Below are 15,109 nucleotides of genomic sequence, written 5' to 3'. Positions count from 1 at the left end.
CCATGAGTCCGCCCTGTGGCAGTGCCCTTCGCGGGGCTGGGGCCGGCACGACTGCAGCCACAAGGAGGACGCGGGCGTCTTCTGCTCAGGTGGGTCGGCTTCGGAGGAGTCCCGGGGCAGCCGGGCACCAAGCTCACTGGAGAGAAGTCTCGTGGGCTTTCCTTCCCGGGCTGGCTTCCACACATGACCTTCAGATCTCAGCCTCCGGCGTAGCTGCATGACAGGTGTGAGCCGCTGGCGACCAGCTCTTTTTCCTTCTGACTTTAACTTGGCCTTCTTTATCTAATGTGAGCACAGCTACGTCTCGTAAGCTTTGATTTGCTGTAATGCCTTTTGCTCTCCTCCCTCCTGGTCCGTGTCTTCTCTGGTGAGGTGAATTTCTTGTGGGTAACACATGGTGGCCAGGTCATAACTTAACCGAGGAAGTTAATATTGTTACATTCAAAGCTATTATTGTTAAATACACACTCGAGCCATTTTGTTAGTGTTTTGGGTGCATTTGTATTGTTTTTCTTCCTTCTTCTTTTGTTCATCTTTGTGGGTTGGTATTAGTGTTCCAGCTCCTCTCTTTGGTACATATGCTCTACTGCTGAATTTTGTCTTTTTGTGTTTTCATGATGCCGTTTCTCATCCTCTTGCTTCTAGAATAGGCTTCTGTAAGCATTCTTATAAGGCTGACGTGTGGATGAAGTCCTCAGTGTTTACTTGACTTGCAAATTATCCTTTCCTAAAGGAAATTGTATTCTTGGCTGGCATTTTCTTTTTTAGGACTTTGAATTTTCTTCTGGCCTGTAAGATTTGATGGTAAATCTGCTAGCAGCACGGTGGGGTTCCTATGTGACTTGATACTCTTGCTGTTTTCTCTCTGCCATATATATATATATATATATATATATACACACACACACACACACACACATACACACACACACATATACACACATGTGACTCTAGGAGAAGATTATTTTTCTTTTTAAAATTTATCTTTAAGTAGTTGTGCAAAGGAGTTGCCGTTTAATAGAGCAGTTTATGAAGACAGTGCATTTAGATCAATGTCACCCTTTCCAACATTCCCAGCTGTCTCTTTCCTAACCACTCCTCCCTTACTCTTAATTTGGTAGGATATACATTGACTTCTTGGCTGAATTCTCCCCCTCTTCTCCCCAGGTCCACCCCTTTCAAGTGCCTGCTTCCTAGTGTGTTTATTTTGTTGAGCTGTGACTTTGCCTTTCTAAGGAATTATAGTTTGAGTTCTCCTTTGAATTTACCATTTTACATTTTTTTTTTTGCCAGTCCTGAGGCTTGAACTCAGGGCCTGGGCACTGTCCCTGAGCTGCTTTTGCTCAAGGCTAGCACTCTACCACTTGAGCCACAGTGCCACTTCTGGCTTTTTCTGTGTATGTGGTACTGAGGAATTGAACCCAGGTCTTCATGCACGCAAGGCAAGCGCTCTACCACAGAGCCATCTTCCCAGCCCCAGTTAATACATTTGTAGATATCATTCAATGTACTTACTTATGAGTCTGCAAACTAATCCATATTGCACATATGAGGGAAATATTCACCTTGTGTCTCTCTAGGCCTGACAATTCATTTAACATAATTTTCTCTGGTCTTTCCATTTCTTTAAATGGTAAAATATCATTCTTTCCAGGATGAGTAAAATTCCATTGCGTGCATGTGCGTGCATGTTTGTGTGTGTGTGCGTGTGTACGTGCATGTGTGTGCGCATTTGTGTGTGTATGTGTGTGTGCGCGTGCGTGCGGCGCAGCACATTTCCTTGATCCCTTTGTCCATGGCTATCTGCACTGATTCCTTACTTGGGCCATGGTAAGTAGTGCTGCAGGAAGTATGGTTATGCTGTGGCTTCACTGTATCCTGGAGAATATTTGTAGACCAAGTCCATTGGGATCTAGATCTCTGGATCTGGATGCTTTTCCCTCTCACTCTCTGAAAAACTTCCGGCAACTCCTCAAAACTGTTACTTTCCTCATCCCATTATTTTATTTTTAATTGTATGTATTTAAATGTGTGTGGTGCTTTGATATACATATGTATACTGGAATGATTGCCAAAATCGAGTCAATTAAGATACCCAGCAATTCACCTAATTTTGTTTCTGTGGTAAAAGAATGTGAAATCTTTTCTATTAGCCTGGTTTTTAGTATACAATATACTGACACTAGTTCTCTGCTACACATTTAATCTTAAACTTACCTTCCTTTGACCTACTTCCCTCTGTTTTCTTCCCATAATTTAATTTTGTTTCTTTGTATTTAACATTTTATATATTTAATATTTTATATTGTGCACTATTTGTCATTATGTGTCTGCGATATTCCCTAGGGCTGTCGATTATTAGGTGTGATCATTTCTCCTCTCCTCCTTCATCCTCTTCCTCCTCCCATCTTCTATTTATTTAAGTATTGAGGTTTGAACTTAGGGCTGGGCACTTGTCAGGCAGTGGCTCTACCACTTGAGCTACCCACTCAACCCTTTTTACATTGGAGATATACAGTTCTAGTACCAAAGCTTGACTTTATGACTAACACTCAATGTAGGTCACATCTCCAGCCTGGCATTTTACTGGTTAATAAAAGACGGAGTCTTGGTTCTGCCTGGGCTAACTCTGAACCTTAATCCTCCAGGTCTCAGCCTCTTGAGTGCCTTGAGTTGAAGTGTGGGCACCTGGCTTTTGGCACTTTGGGTGTTGAGTTCACGCTCAGGCCAGCCTGCACTATAATCTTCCTACTTGTATTTCGAGGCTGGCATTACAGGCACACACCATCATTCCCATTTAGGAAAGTATTTCCTGTGTCATTTATGTGCTAATGGACATGTATGTGCAATGAAAAGAGGGTCATGGGTCTTTGACATACGACAATTTCCTTTGGGTACTGTGTCAGATTTTTCATCAGTCCATTTGCTTCTGGGCTAGGAATAGAGCTCACAGGGAGGGTAAGGGCAACTCTGGAGCCTAGCTCATGGTGCCAGAGAGCAGAGAGGAAAACAGAGGCACAGGACAACACAGTCTCCAAAGCATCCCTAGCACCCTACTTCCTGCGAGGCCCCACCAGCGAAAGAGTCCATAGTCTTCCCAAGTCGCAGCACTAGCGGAAGATGAAGGACCACGCCTTCAGCAGTGAGTCTCTTGGAGACATTTCCTTAAAACCACACTAGATATAGATCTAGATTGGCATAATTGGAGCCCATGGGATTTCTAGTCTTTTGAGTACCCTTCTCACTACTTTTCACAATAGCTGGATCTACCCATGTGCCAGTGATGCCAAGGGCATGCTGGGTAAGACACCGAGGGCAGCTGAGATGCCCTCCGCTGGGCTTCTCCCTCTGAGAACAGGCTCCGGAGCCTGACACAGGGCTTCTCTGTGCTTGTCCTGCAGAGTCCGTGGCACTGAGGCTTCGAGGCAGTAGCAGAGGCTGTGCTGGGTGGCTGGACGTGCTGTACAATGGGTCCTGGGGTGCTGTGTGCAGCAATGCCCTCAGGGATGTCTCCGTGACTGTCATCTGCAGGCAGCTGGGGTGCGGGGACCGGGGCTGGCTGGAAAGCAGGCCCCCCCCTCCGGCAGGTTTAGGCATCTCCTGGGTCGACAGAATTGAGTGCCGCAGGCCACACAGCTCCACTCTGTGGCAGTGTCCCTCCTCGCCCTGGCACCCTCAGTCCTGTGCCCCGGGAGAGGAGGTCTGGATCTCCTGCTCAGGTGGGTGCTGTGGTCTCAGAGGTGCTGTGGAAGGCTGTGTGTCTGCTAGAGCCCAGGCCCTGCCCGTGGGTCATGGTGGCCCACAGCTGGATTCTGTGGAGTTCCTGGGCATTTACGCTGTGTCTTCCCACAGGACAGTCACAGGCAGTACCACAGGCCTCTGGGGAGACACTCAACTGCTCATCCCCACTCAGCTGCCACGGTACCGTCAGTCTGCCTCCCAGTTGCCTTGTGCATCCAGATGCAACGCCACCTTAACCTCACATCTCCTTCCAGAGGAGGGTGCTCTGCGGGCGATCGGGGGCCCCGACGGCTGCTCCGGGCGCGTGGAACTCTGGCACGCGGGCTCCTGGGGCACCGTGTGCGACGACTCCTGGGACCTGGCGGATGCGGAGGTCGCGTGCCGCCAGCTGGGCTGCGGCCAGGCCGTGGAGGCCGCGCCGGGGGCCGCCTTCAGCCCGGGCGTGGGGCCCGTGTGGCTGGATGAGGTGGGCTGCCGGGGCAGCGAAGTGTCCCTGTGGCGCTGCCCCGCGGAGCCGTGGGGGCGCGGAGACTGCACCCACAAGGAGGATGCGGGCGTGCGGTGCTCAGGTGAGGGCCCAGGGGCGAGTTTGGGGTGATCCTACCTTCTGCTCAGCCAGATCGCCTTGCCTGGGCCATGAGGCAGAGGCTCTGCTGGGTAGGGCAGCACAGATGCCTGTGCTGCCCTGTGGGGCACAGGTCTGTGCTGCTGAGGGCAGTTGATGCCTTCCCGCCAGCATTCCTCCTGTAGGTGCCACGGCACTGGGTAGGCGACTTGTTCTCACGCCCATTCTCCTCCTGCCCCTCAGTGCCTAGAGGGCCTGAGGTGGATCTCAGCTCTGCCCAGTGCTGGGCACCTGTGGAATCCTGGCCCGTCATCTCTTCTTTAGCTGGTCTGGCCCTTTAGGGATGGCTGCCCAGCCTACGTGGGCAATGCTTTTTCCTGTCCCTGTGGGGGACAGAGGCCCCAGTAGCTACTTCTTAGGTCTTTCCCTTGCTGACTGCGGGGTCCAGCACATTTGGATGTCACAGCTCACGTCCAATGCGGAGCTGAGGAGGGCAGTGACCACAGTGAGACCCTGGGGCCCATACCAGGTCCCCCCACACCCTGCCTTAGTGCACACACCGGGACTTTCCAAGGAGCCTCCCTAGGGTCCTTCCACCCACGGTCTCTGCAGGTCCACTTGGGAACTTCCACCTAGATGCTCCTACGTGGGCCCTCCACACCGGCAGGTTGGCCTCTGCCTGGGGCCATGTCTGGGTAGATGTCTGGAGGCCTTGTGGGTGCCCCGCCCCTTCCTGAGGGGCTGAGGGTCACAAAGCCCTGGGCAGTTCAGGCACACAGGAAGCCCCGCCTCTCTCTGTGCCCACAGCCCCTTCTCCAGCTCCTCTGCCTGTGCAGTCGGTCTGGACTCTGCCTGAGATCTCCTGCCTGGTCCTTGGCTGCTCTCTGGCCCTGACCCTCCTGGGCCTGGGTGCTCTGTGGTGCCGAGGCAGAGCTGCCAGCATGGGTATGTGACGACTCAGAGGGGGAGAGACTGAGACCACGGCCACAGCAGGTCCTCTCTGCTCTGGTCCCTGCCGTGTGTACTAGCTAGTCTCCAGGCCAGCCGAGAGTGGGTGGGCTTCTTTGCATGCCTGAGCTGTTGGGAGAAGAGTCCCCTCTTCTTCTGAGATAGGCTGGATGAAGAAATGTTGTCTTCTCAGGGTTCTGGAAATATTTGTCTGCCACCCAACCCCTTCATTATTGCTCAGGAATGAGTGTAGTGCCTGTACCAGCCATCTCTCCCTAGGACACAGCCTGTGTGCCCAGCAGTAAGGGGTTCATCTGTCTCAGCACCCGGGGGGTGGATACAGGGCCAGGGAGGGCTCCACCTGCAGGAGGGCTTTGCCTTAGGTGTTTCTGGTGTGGCATTTGCAGGTTCTGGAATGTCTGGGCACTTGCCATCAGAAGGTATCTACGAGCACATTAAAGCCATTTCTGTGGAGAAGAAGCAAGAGGAGCCCACAGTGTCCAGAGACCTGGTGCAGGAGCAGGATTATGACGATGTGGGAGACCCAGAGGAAGACTCTGGAGAGGAGGAGGAGGAGGAGGAAGAGGAGGAGGAGGATGGGGCCTTCCTGAGCCCGGCGGGTGTGCACCTCTGTGCCCTGGGGTCCGTGGCCCTCCTCCTGCTGTACTGCTCTCATGCAGGGAGCTCTGCTCTGGCTGGCACCTATATTTAAAGAATCAGCGTTGCTTTTCTGTGTCTCTGAGCCTCAATCCCATCTCTGGCCTAGGGCATTTTGCCCTTAAAGCTGCTCCGTAGGCTAGAGTCTTGTAACAGGCAGACTTGTGGGCTTTGGTTTCCTTTTGAGCTCTTTCATACATGCCCAGAGGGTTCTCAAGCACCTTCTGGAGGGACCCTGGTGCACAGTGACTGGGGAGGCGGTGTCAGTGTGAGAAGCGATCTCATGGCCACCTGCCTGGTCCTGTGCAGCTGTGTGTCCCTCGGTGTCCACTCTGCAGAGGGAAAGCAGGGCTGAGGATGCCTGGCGCTCTGAGCAGTCCCTGGAGGTGACTGGATATGTCTCTTGTCAAACACAGATGGGGCTCCTGACAGCCTTGGTCCTGATGCTCAGATCAGCACAGAAGATCTTGGCACAGGCCAGCATGTGATGACCCTGCACTGACCTCAGGGGACATGAGCCTGTCCAGAGCATGGTATAAAGGAACCCAGGAGACCGGAGCCTTCCTCGGTCTCATTCTTTAAACATGGTATTAAGCTCCTTTGGAGCTCATCCCTCCATCTGTCCACCCACCCACCCGTCTATCCTCAGTCTTTCCCAGAAACTTGTTACACTCTACTATGGCCCTCACTGTGCTCTGCCCCATTGCAGACTTTTGTCCTCATGTTTAAAGCAGCCTTTATGGGTTTTCTGGTCACCCTTTCCTCATCCTGACCACATGTATCCAAGACCACATTCTCCATGTCCTGACCACATGTGTCCAAGACCACATTCTCCATGTCCTGACCACATTCATCCAAGACCACATTCTCCATGTCCTGACCACATTCATCCAAGACCACATTCTCCATGTCCTGACCACATGTGTCCAAGACCACATTCTCCATGTCCTGACCACATGTGTCCAAGACCACATTCCCCATGTCCTGACCACATATGTCCAACACCACATTCTCTATGTCCTGACCACATTCTTCCAAGACCACATTCTCAATGTCCTGACCACATGGTCCAACACCACATTCTCCATATCGTGACCACATGGTCCAACACCACATTCTCCATATCCTGACCACGTTCATCCAAGACCACATTCCCCATGTCCTGACCACATTTGTCCAAGACCACATTCTCCATGTCCTGACCACATGGTCCAACACCACATTCTCCATATCCTGACCACGTTCATCCAAGACCACATTCCCTATGTCCTGACCACATTTGTCCAAGACCACATTCTCCATGTCCTGACCACGTGTGTCCAGGACCACATTTCCCATGTCCTGACCACGTGTGTCCAAGACCACATTCTCCATGTCCTGACCACATGGTCCAAGACCACATTCTCCATGTCCTGACCACATGGTCCAAGACCACATTCTCCATGTCCTGACCATGTTCATCCAAGACCATATTCCCCATGTCCTGACCACATTCATCCAAGGCCACATTCTCCATGTCCTCACCACGTTCATCCAAGACCACATTCCCTATGTCCTGACCACATTTGTCCAAGACCACATTCTCTATGTCCTGACCACATGGTCCAAGACCACATTCTCCATGTCCTAACCATGTGTGTCCAAGACCACATTCTCCATGTCCTGACCACATTCATCCAAGACCACATTCTCCATGTCCTGACCACATTCCCCATGTCCTGATCACATGGTCCAAGACCACATTCCCCATGTCCTGACCACATTCCCCATGTCCTGACCACGTTCTCCATGTCCTGACCACATTCATCCAAGACCACATTCCCCATGTCCTGACCACGTTCTCCATGTCCTGACCACATTCATCCAAGACCACATTCCCCATGTCCTGACCACATTCCCCATGTCCTGATCACATGGTCCAAGACCACATTCCCCATGTCCTGACCACATTCATTCTCCATGTGACCGCTCTTCTCTCCTAATGAGCCTGTGATCACACACTTTCATCCCCATCTATCAGCTGCTCACAAGTGACCACTGCCTATGGCCTTTGCACCTCGGTTAGCCCTCAGTAGACACACATTCAGGCCCAGATCTTCATGTATGCATTCCCTCTGGGAATCCTGGCCATTCTCTTCTCTGTGTGGTCAGGAAAATGTCTGCAAATGAATGGAATTAATCGTAAATTAAAAAGCATTGCCCTGATGAAGTTCTTTTGGATAGTGGATCCCCATGGTATCCTTGGGTAGAATGTAGTCAGTTGACTTTGGATCTTAAATTACCTCCAAAGGCTCTGTTTTGATGGCTTAGGCATCAGCTTCTCCTGTTACTAGAAGGTGTCAGATCTCATGGAATACAGTGTAAGGAAATTTGGTCATTTGGTGCATGCATGCCCTTGAAAGGGCATTTGGGTCTCAGCTCCCTCTTCTCCCTCTCTCATGTTTCCTAGCCACTGTGTGGTGAGCAGCTAAGTTCTACCATGTACCACATCATGATGTTCTGTCTCTCCAGAGACTCCAAAGCAGCTGGTACAACCAACCATGGACTGAAACCTCTAAACCTGAGTCAAAAGACTTCTTTGAGTGTCTCAAGTGTTTAGTCATAGTAACGAACAGCTGACTACATACACACTTATGATATCAGTGAAGGACCTATAGTGCTTTCATGTAGAGTGGCATCTACATGGGGAGGTCCTGGAAGCCAGTGGTTCCCATGGTGTCCTTGAGTAGAATGACCCTTGTAGTGTTCTTATGTCAGATGACCTCTGGGCTTCTTACCATTCAATGAAATTCCATGCCTTCCTGATGTAAAGTGGGCCTTCTTTGTGACCTTGTGTAGAAGAGACTCTCACGGTGGGTGGGCATCGAGTAGACCCTCATGGTGACCTGGTTTGGAATAGTCTGTCATGGTGATCTAGTACAGACCAGACCACGGTGGCCCGCGGAGAATAGACTTCACACATAATAAATCTTCATGATGGCCTTTACAGAGGTTTCTCATGTTTTCCTGGTGATCACTGAACTCTCATTTACGATGGTCCCCATGGTATCTTGGAGTGGAGAACAAACCGGAACCCTCAGGCAGGATGAATCCTGTGGTGTGTTTGTGTAAGAATTGCTTCCTGGGGCTAAGAACACTCCTAGTGTAGGACACTGCTACCCTCGTTCTCGGGATGACTTGATGCTGGTGGCTTCCTGTGTCCGTGCAATCCTCCACATCCTCCCACCCTCATGGACTGGTAGAAGACAGTTTGGAAGCAGGAGAGGTCAGCTGAAGGAGGCCAAGTTTGCTAGAGACTCCAAAGGCAGAAGTCTGGCTCCCTCCCCAACTTCCTTCGCACTGGTCTGTGATCGCCTTCTGCTGTGCTCTCCAGACCTTGGGCTCCCTTCCCTTTCTCCTCTCCAGAGCCGACTCTCTTCTCCCCAGAAGCACAGAAGCCCCCTGTCCCCCTTGAGTAGGAGGTGTTCCGCTTTTTCTTCTAATAAAATTCGAAGTGTTTCAAATGCCTGCTTGTACTGATGAGAAATCCTGTGGGCATTTGTTGGGCAGAGTGAATGACTGGGACACCAGGTGTGGTGATGTATGTCTTGGGGCCTGGCCTGTTCACGTTCAGGCCAGGCCATGGCTGCACTGGACATGGAGCAGGGAGCAGGGGGTGGTGAGTGCAGGAAGGGTCTCTGTGTGAGTCCTTCCTGCTTAGGAGAATCTGGGCCCATGCCAGCTGCGTATACCTCTGCGTCTGCATCTGGGTCCTGGACTGATGTTGAAGAGAACCTGTGCCATGAGGTGTGTTCACAGCCCCTTGTCTTCCTGTGCAGTTTCCCACCCAGCCTTGTCCTCACAGGCCTGCTGGCGTGACTGCAGCTCCTCGGGGCTCACAGGTGGCTGCGCACCGCCATCTTGACTTCTTAGTAAGTCTCACTGAGGGGACTGTTATCTTCCTCTTACTATGGATCCAACAAATTATGTAGTGGACTCAACATATCTTTTTGACTGAGATTATTTTGTTTGCAAAATTGTATGCTTATTTTCAGATCTTTAGAATATGAAGACAGAAAATACGTAAGAAAATAGAAAATCTGGAATGTTTTATTGCTTAAAATGATTTCAAAATACATTTTATTGTTATTGTTGAGGTGTTGTACAGAGGGATCGCCACATCATAAGTGAGGTAATGATACACTTCTTTTTGGACAATGTCACCCCTTTCCTTTGTGTTCCCCCAGTTCCCCCTCCCATCTCTGCCCACAAGTTGCATAGTTCATTTTCTGTTCAGAGTTTGCTGAACACCACGATCGCTTTGCTCACCCTCCCCTCCCTTGCTGTGCCCCACTTTGCCTCTGCTAAAATGACAAAAATAAATCTCAGAGCAAAAACACATGACACCATCACCACCACCAGCAAGGGACTCCATGCTTCCATCTTCCAGAATTTGTTTTACTAAATACTATTAAATGTTCAGAGGCGTGACATCTTTGGGTTCCTCCCCTGAGTATCCTCTTTAGTCTGACTCTGTCTGAATGCTAGAGTCCTGTATAAGTTATCATGTCCAGTTGTATTTTAGACCTAGCTTCCACATAAGTGAGAAAATATGTACCATTAAATATTTTAAAGTATGGAATATATTTGATGAAACTTACTTTCAGAAATGCATAGTGATGGGCCCAATTGGAATAATTGGATTTTCTGTATGATTTGCCCTTGACAGTCGAATCCTCCTCAGTAGCTTTCCAATAAATAAATCTAAGTGACATTGTGTCCCTTGTTCAGATGGTCCTTAGTTTTCCACCCATCTTTGTGCAGCTGACTTGCACCTCCTAGGCAGTGCACTCGGCTCCTCTAAGTGCACACCCTCCAAGGAGCCTGTGTCCATCCTGGCTGGTCACTCGGCTTGCGTGCTTTTGGGCATTGTGATCAGATTGCAAAGTCTGCCTGTTCGTGACATACTGATCCTGGAAGGACACCCCATCTTCGTGTGAGGCCGAGGAAGCCCATGCTCTCCTGCATGGCCTTGTTCGTGGCAGCCAAAACGCTGCTGTACAGGGACCCTGGACCCGTCACACCTGGAGCTGTGTGATGCCAGCTGCAGGAACCACAACTAGTTCACACTGGGCTGCTGGGGGGCCTGGCCACAGCCCGGTGGAGAGCACCTGCGCAGGGTGGCAGAGAGCAGCTCTGCTGCGGAGGAGGCACCCCAGCTCACACTACAGCCCCAGAGCAGCGTCATCTCCTGAGGCAGAGCACAGCTGCCGGAGCCCAGACTGCAGCCTGACAAGCTGCAGCCGCAAGCCCGCCAGACATGGTGCTCTCCCCTCTGGGGCTGGGGACTGTTCTTCTGGCCTGCTGGGCCTCTCCCCCTGGTGAGTATGCTCTGCGGCTGTCCGCAGTCCTGGGGCCAGGGACCCAAGTCTGCTGTCTGCACAGGGTGGAAGTCAGACACAGTTCTGATACCACATCTCCTTGTGCTCATTTTTGTGAACTTCCCTTTTACCACAGTGACTGTGTACTGATTCCCATGAGATAAAGGAGGGGTCTGGGTGGAAAACAAGGGCAAGCTTTCTAACATGGATCCTCCTGAACAAAAATCCCCCGCAATCTTCTGTACCATCCTGTGCTCTTTTCCTGAAGGTCCGGCTGGAGCGGAGTCTGTGACTCTCCTGGATGGCACAAACCACTGTGAGGGTCGTCTGCACCTTCAGCATCACGGCCAGCAGGGCTTTGTGTGTGGGGACCACTGGGGCCTGCGGGAGGCCACGGTGACCTGCAGACAGCTTGACTGTGGCCATGTATTAGCTGCTCCTCAGTTTGTTTTACGGCCTGAAGAGATGAGTGGGCTGTGGCTGTTTGGAACCCAGTGCCAGGGGGAGGAGGCCACCCTTGGGGAGTGCTCGCTGGGGAGCTGGGGCCTGATCGCCGACTGCAAGTGCCAATGTGTGGTGTCAATCGTCTGCTCAGGTAGGTCAGCTGAGGACTCCCAGCCCTCCTAGTTCTGGGACTCCTTCCTTGTTCAGGATCCAGAGGGGAGGAGGACCAGTCTGGCCCAGGTGTGGTGTCTCATTTTCTCAGGGGTCTGGGGTTTCCTCCTGATGCAGGATGAGGGCTTTCCTCTTTGTCCCAATGCATCTCTGCTCTCCCCTGTGTGGGACTCTGTCTTGATCACTGTTCATAGGATTTCCAGGGTTCTACATTTACCCACCAAAGCTATGCTTTCCTGGGTCGTCCTGGGCCACCTCAGCCGAGTGTTTTCACAAGCTCTTTCTGTGTGCTGAGTACAGCTCCAGAGGGCAGTTACCCATTGGATACTCCAGGGAGCAGTTACCCATTGGATACTCCAGAGGGCAGTTAGTTACCCATTGGATATTCCAGGAGGCAGTTACCCATTGGATATTCCAGAGGGCAGTTAGGAACCCACTGGCTACTCTGGGCAGGTGTCCTGTCGTGGGTTCCCCTGGCAGCTTCTTGGTGCTGTGTGCAACTAGCCCACAGCCCCACAATCCTGAGGGTGACGGGTGGGGCTGCGGCCACGGTGCTCTGGAATGTGTCCCTGGGTGCCGTGGATGCTGTGTGAGGCTGGTCACAGCACCGCTGAGAATCTGTGCCCAGCTTCCAGGTCTGTTTGTCTTCCATCCCACTAGGGAGTACCTTGGGAAAAATTAGACTGCACGGCGGTGGAAGCCCTTGTGCAGGGACCCCAGAGTCAATCAACCTTGCCGGCTTCGCCCTGCGGTGTGACTTGCAGCAGCAGGAGGCAAGTGTGTTTTGCAGACAGCTGGAGTGCGGCGCTGCTCTGCAGTGGTCGAGAACCTACCCTGGAGGGGACCCTGAGAGTCAGGAGCAGAAGATTGTGTCCTGTCAGGGGACAGAGGCCAACATTTTCCAGTGCAAGATCAACGTGAACTTCCTAGAGCAGTGTTACCGTCCAACCTACACCCAAGTGGTGTGCACAGGTAGAGAGCCCCTGGGCCAGCGCATTTTGGCTGTGTTTTTGGGTCTGCCTCACCACATGGGGACATGGTGAATGGAGACCTTTCCTGTGGATGGTGGTTGATAGGATTTTGCATTTCTACTGGGTAGAGGTTCAGGAAAGCCCCAGGCAGCAGTCTCAGTGGGCAGAACTCAGATCTCTATCTGGCCTGTGTTCTGGGGCTGAGGGGCAGTGCCCACTTACTCTGCCTATGCAGTCCCAGTCAGCCATGTCCTTCCAGATGCCAGGGAACCATGGGTCTTTGTGATCTTGGCACACTTGTGAGGTCTCTAGGGAGGTCTGGAGAGGGGTGGCACGGCTCTGAGTCTGCAGACCCCCGACTTACCCTTGGGCATCTGGACCCTGGGGCGCAACTATGTCAGGTTGTCCTGGGTCCTGGAGGGCTGAACGGTGGCCACTTGAGCTCAGTAGTTTGCATGGAGCCTTCCCTACCCTTGGTTGCTCCAGCTCGGTGTCTTCCTCCAGGACACGTGGAAGCCCGCCTGGCGGGCGGCGACCACCCCTGTGCAGGGCGCCTGGAGGTCCTGCGCGGCCTGACCTGGGGCACGGTCTGCGATGCTGACCTGGACCTGCCCACAGCCCACGTGGTGTGCCGGGAGCTGGGCTGTGGGGTGGCGGTGTCCACACCTGGGGGCGCCCACTTCGGCCAGGGGTCAGGGCCTGTGTGGACGGAGGCGTTCCGCTGTGTGGGCAACGAGTCGCTGCTGTTCTACTGCCCAAGGGAGCCGGGGCACCGGTGCGCACACGGCCAGGATGCCGCACTTGTCTGCTCAGGGGAAAGTGAGTTGGGCCAGGCCCGGGAGGGATCTGGACTGTGCTAGTGGAGTCTGGGGCCTCAGGGACTGGGCTGTGATGGTGGTGGAGAGCCGGGTCACGGGGCTGGGGGCCAGACTCCTCTATTAGTTGGCTTTCCTGGGCCTCCTCTCTTCCGTTTCCCAGCTTCACATGCGTTTGCTCACCATTTTCTCTTTGGAGAAATATCTATTCCTGTCGCTCATTTCAGAAATAGAATGCTTCTTTATGTGATGGTGTTGTGTGTTTTTGAATATTCTGTGTGGTAGACCTTTATAAACTCATGATTCAAAGTCCTGTGGCTCCAAAGTGCACTTTGATATATGTTTCAATTTTGATGGGTTACAACAGCTAGTTTTTGCTTTACTGTTTGTGCTTTTGGTGTTAGTTAAAAGCCCTGCATTGTCTGCTCAGTGCTTTCTCCTAGGGCTTTTGTCTGTTAGTGTTTATCTTTGTCTTCTGGGCCTCTTGGCCCCTTGGGCAGGCTGAGCTAGGTGGCTCTGGTTCCTTGTTGCTTCCTGTGACAGATTGCAGCCTCTAGCTCTCTTACCCCCAGTCGTCTCAGGGAGCCTGTCCCGATCTTGTTGCTCATCCAGTGTCTCTCCAGGACACATGGAGGCTCAGCTCATGGGTGCTGAGCCTGGAATATTTGTGTGGTCTTATCTGGGGCACCATCGGCCACATCATTGGTCTGGATTGCCATTGGTTTGTTCCTTTGAATGTGTGGAGTAGTAAGCTTTACTGTTTCCATAAGGCTACCCAGTGTGCTCAGTAGCTTCTTCAAGAGACTCTTTCCCAGTGAAAGATACCTCAGTGTCATGACACTTAAAAAGTTACAAGAATTACCACATGCATGTTGTTTAAGTGGTTATGCTTCACTGTGATACTTCCGTGAGGCATGTATACACGCTTTGATTTTGTTCATGCTTCCTAATTTTATATTGTCCATCTTTCCTCTCTCCTTTTTCCCTTCCCCAGTTCCTTTTCTTCCTCTTCTATTTTCAGGTCTTTAAAAAATATAATTTTATTGTTATTTTAAAGTGTTATTCAGAGGGGTTACCATTTCATAGGTCAGGTAATGAGAACATTTCTCTTTTGGATGGAATCTCAAAGTTGTTTTGATTTTCATTTCCTTTATGATCAGAGATGCCAAATGTTTCTTCATGTGTCTATTTGTCATATTTACTTCTGAGAAGTCTCTCTTTAGCTCATTTGCCCATTTATTGATTGGTTTATTACATAGCTTTTGACCTTTTCTCTTATCCTAGACATATATTAGTTATTGCAAATAAGGGAAATCATGGGACCTATCTTTCTTTGGGCCTAGCTTACTTCACTTAATATAATTTTTTCCAAGTCTTTCCGTTTCCTAACCAATGGGGCAATGTCATTCTTTCTGATGGAGGCATAGAATTCCATTG

General features: G+C 51.3%; 1 protein-coding gene across 1 annotated transcript in view; it reads left to right on the top strand.

The window, feature by feature from the left end:
* Nucleotides 1-15,109, top strand: part of LOC106000239 (scavenger receptor cysteine-rich type 1 protein M130-like) — a 31,549-nt gene that overhangs the window by 7,141 nt on the left and 9,299 nt on the right. The window contains exons 8-17 of the mRNA XM_013035486.1: nt 23-89; nt 3,402-3,719; nt 3,853-3,921; nt 3,996-4,310; nt 5,662-5,874; nt 10,715-10,886; nt 11,201-11,271; nt 11,540-11,866; nt 12,547-12,858; nt 13,362-13,676. Of these exons, the coding sequence (XP_012890940.1) occupies nt 23-89; nt 3,402-3,719; nt 3,853-3,921; nt 3,996-4,310; nt 5,662-5,874; nt 10,715-10,886; nt 11,201-11,271; nt 11,540-11,866; nt 12,547-12,858; nt 13,362-13,676 (2,179 nt within the window). The remainder of the gene's footprint in view (nt 1-22; nt 90-3,401; nt 3,720-3,852; nt 3,922-3,995; nt 4,311-5,661; nt 5,875-10,714; nt 10,887-11,200; nt 11,272-11,539; nt 11,867-12,546; nt 12,859-13,361; nt 13,677-15,109) is intronic.

The sequence above is a fragment of the Dipodomys ordii genome, unplaced genomic scaffold (genome assembly GCF_000151885.1).
Source record: "Dipodomys ordii isolate 6190 unplaced genomic scaffold, Dord_2.0 Scaffold213, whole genome shotgun sequence".
In the NCBI taxonomy this organism is placed as follows: Eukaryota; Metazoa; Chordata; class Mammalia; order Rodentia; family Heteromyidae; genus Dipodomys; species Dipodomys ordii.
The sequence above is the reverse complement of the archived record's forward strand: the minus strand, read 5'-3'. Positions and strand labels throughout refer to the sequence as shown.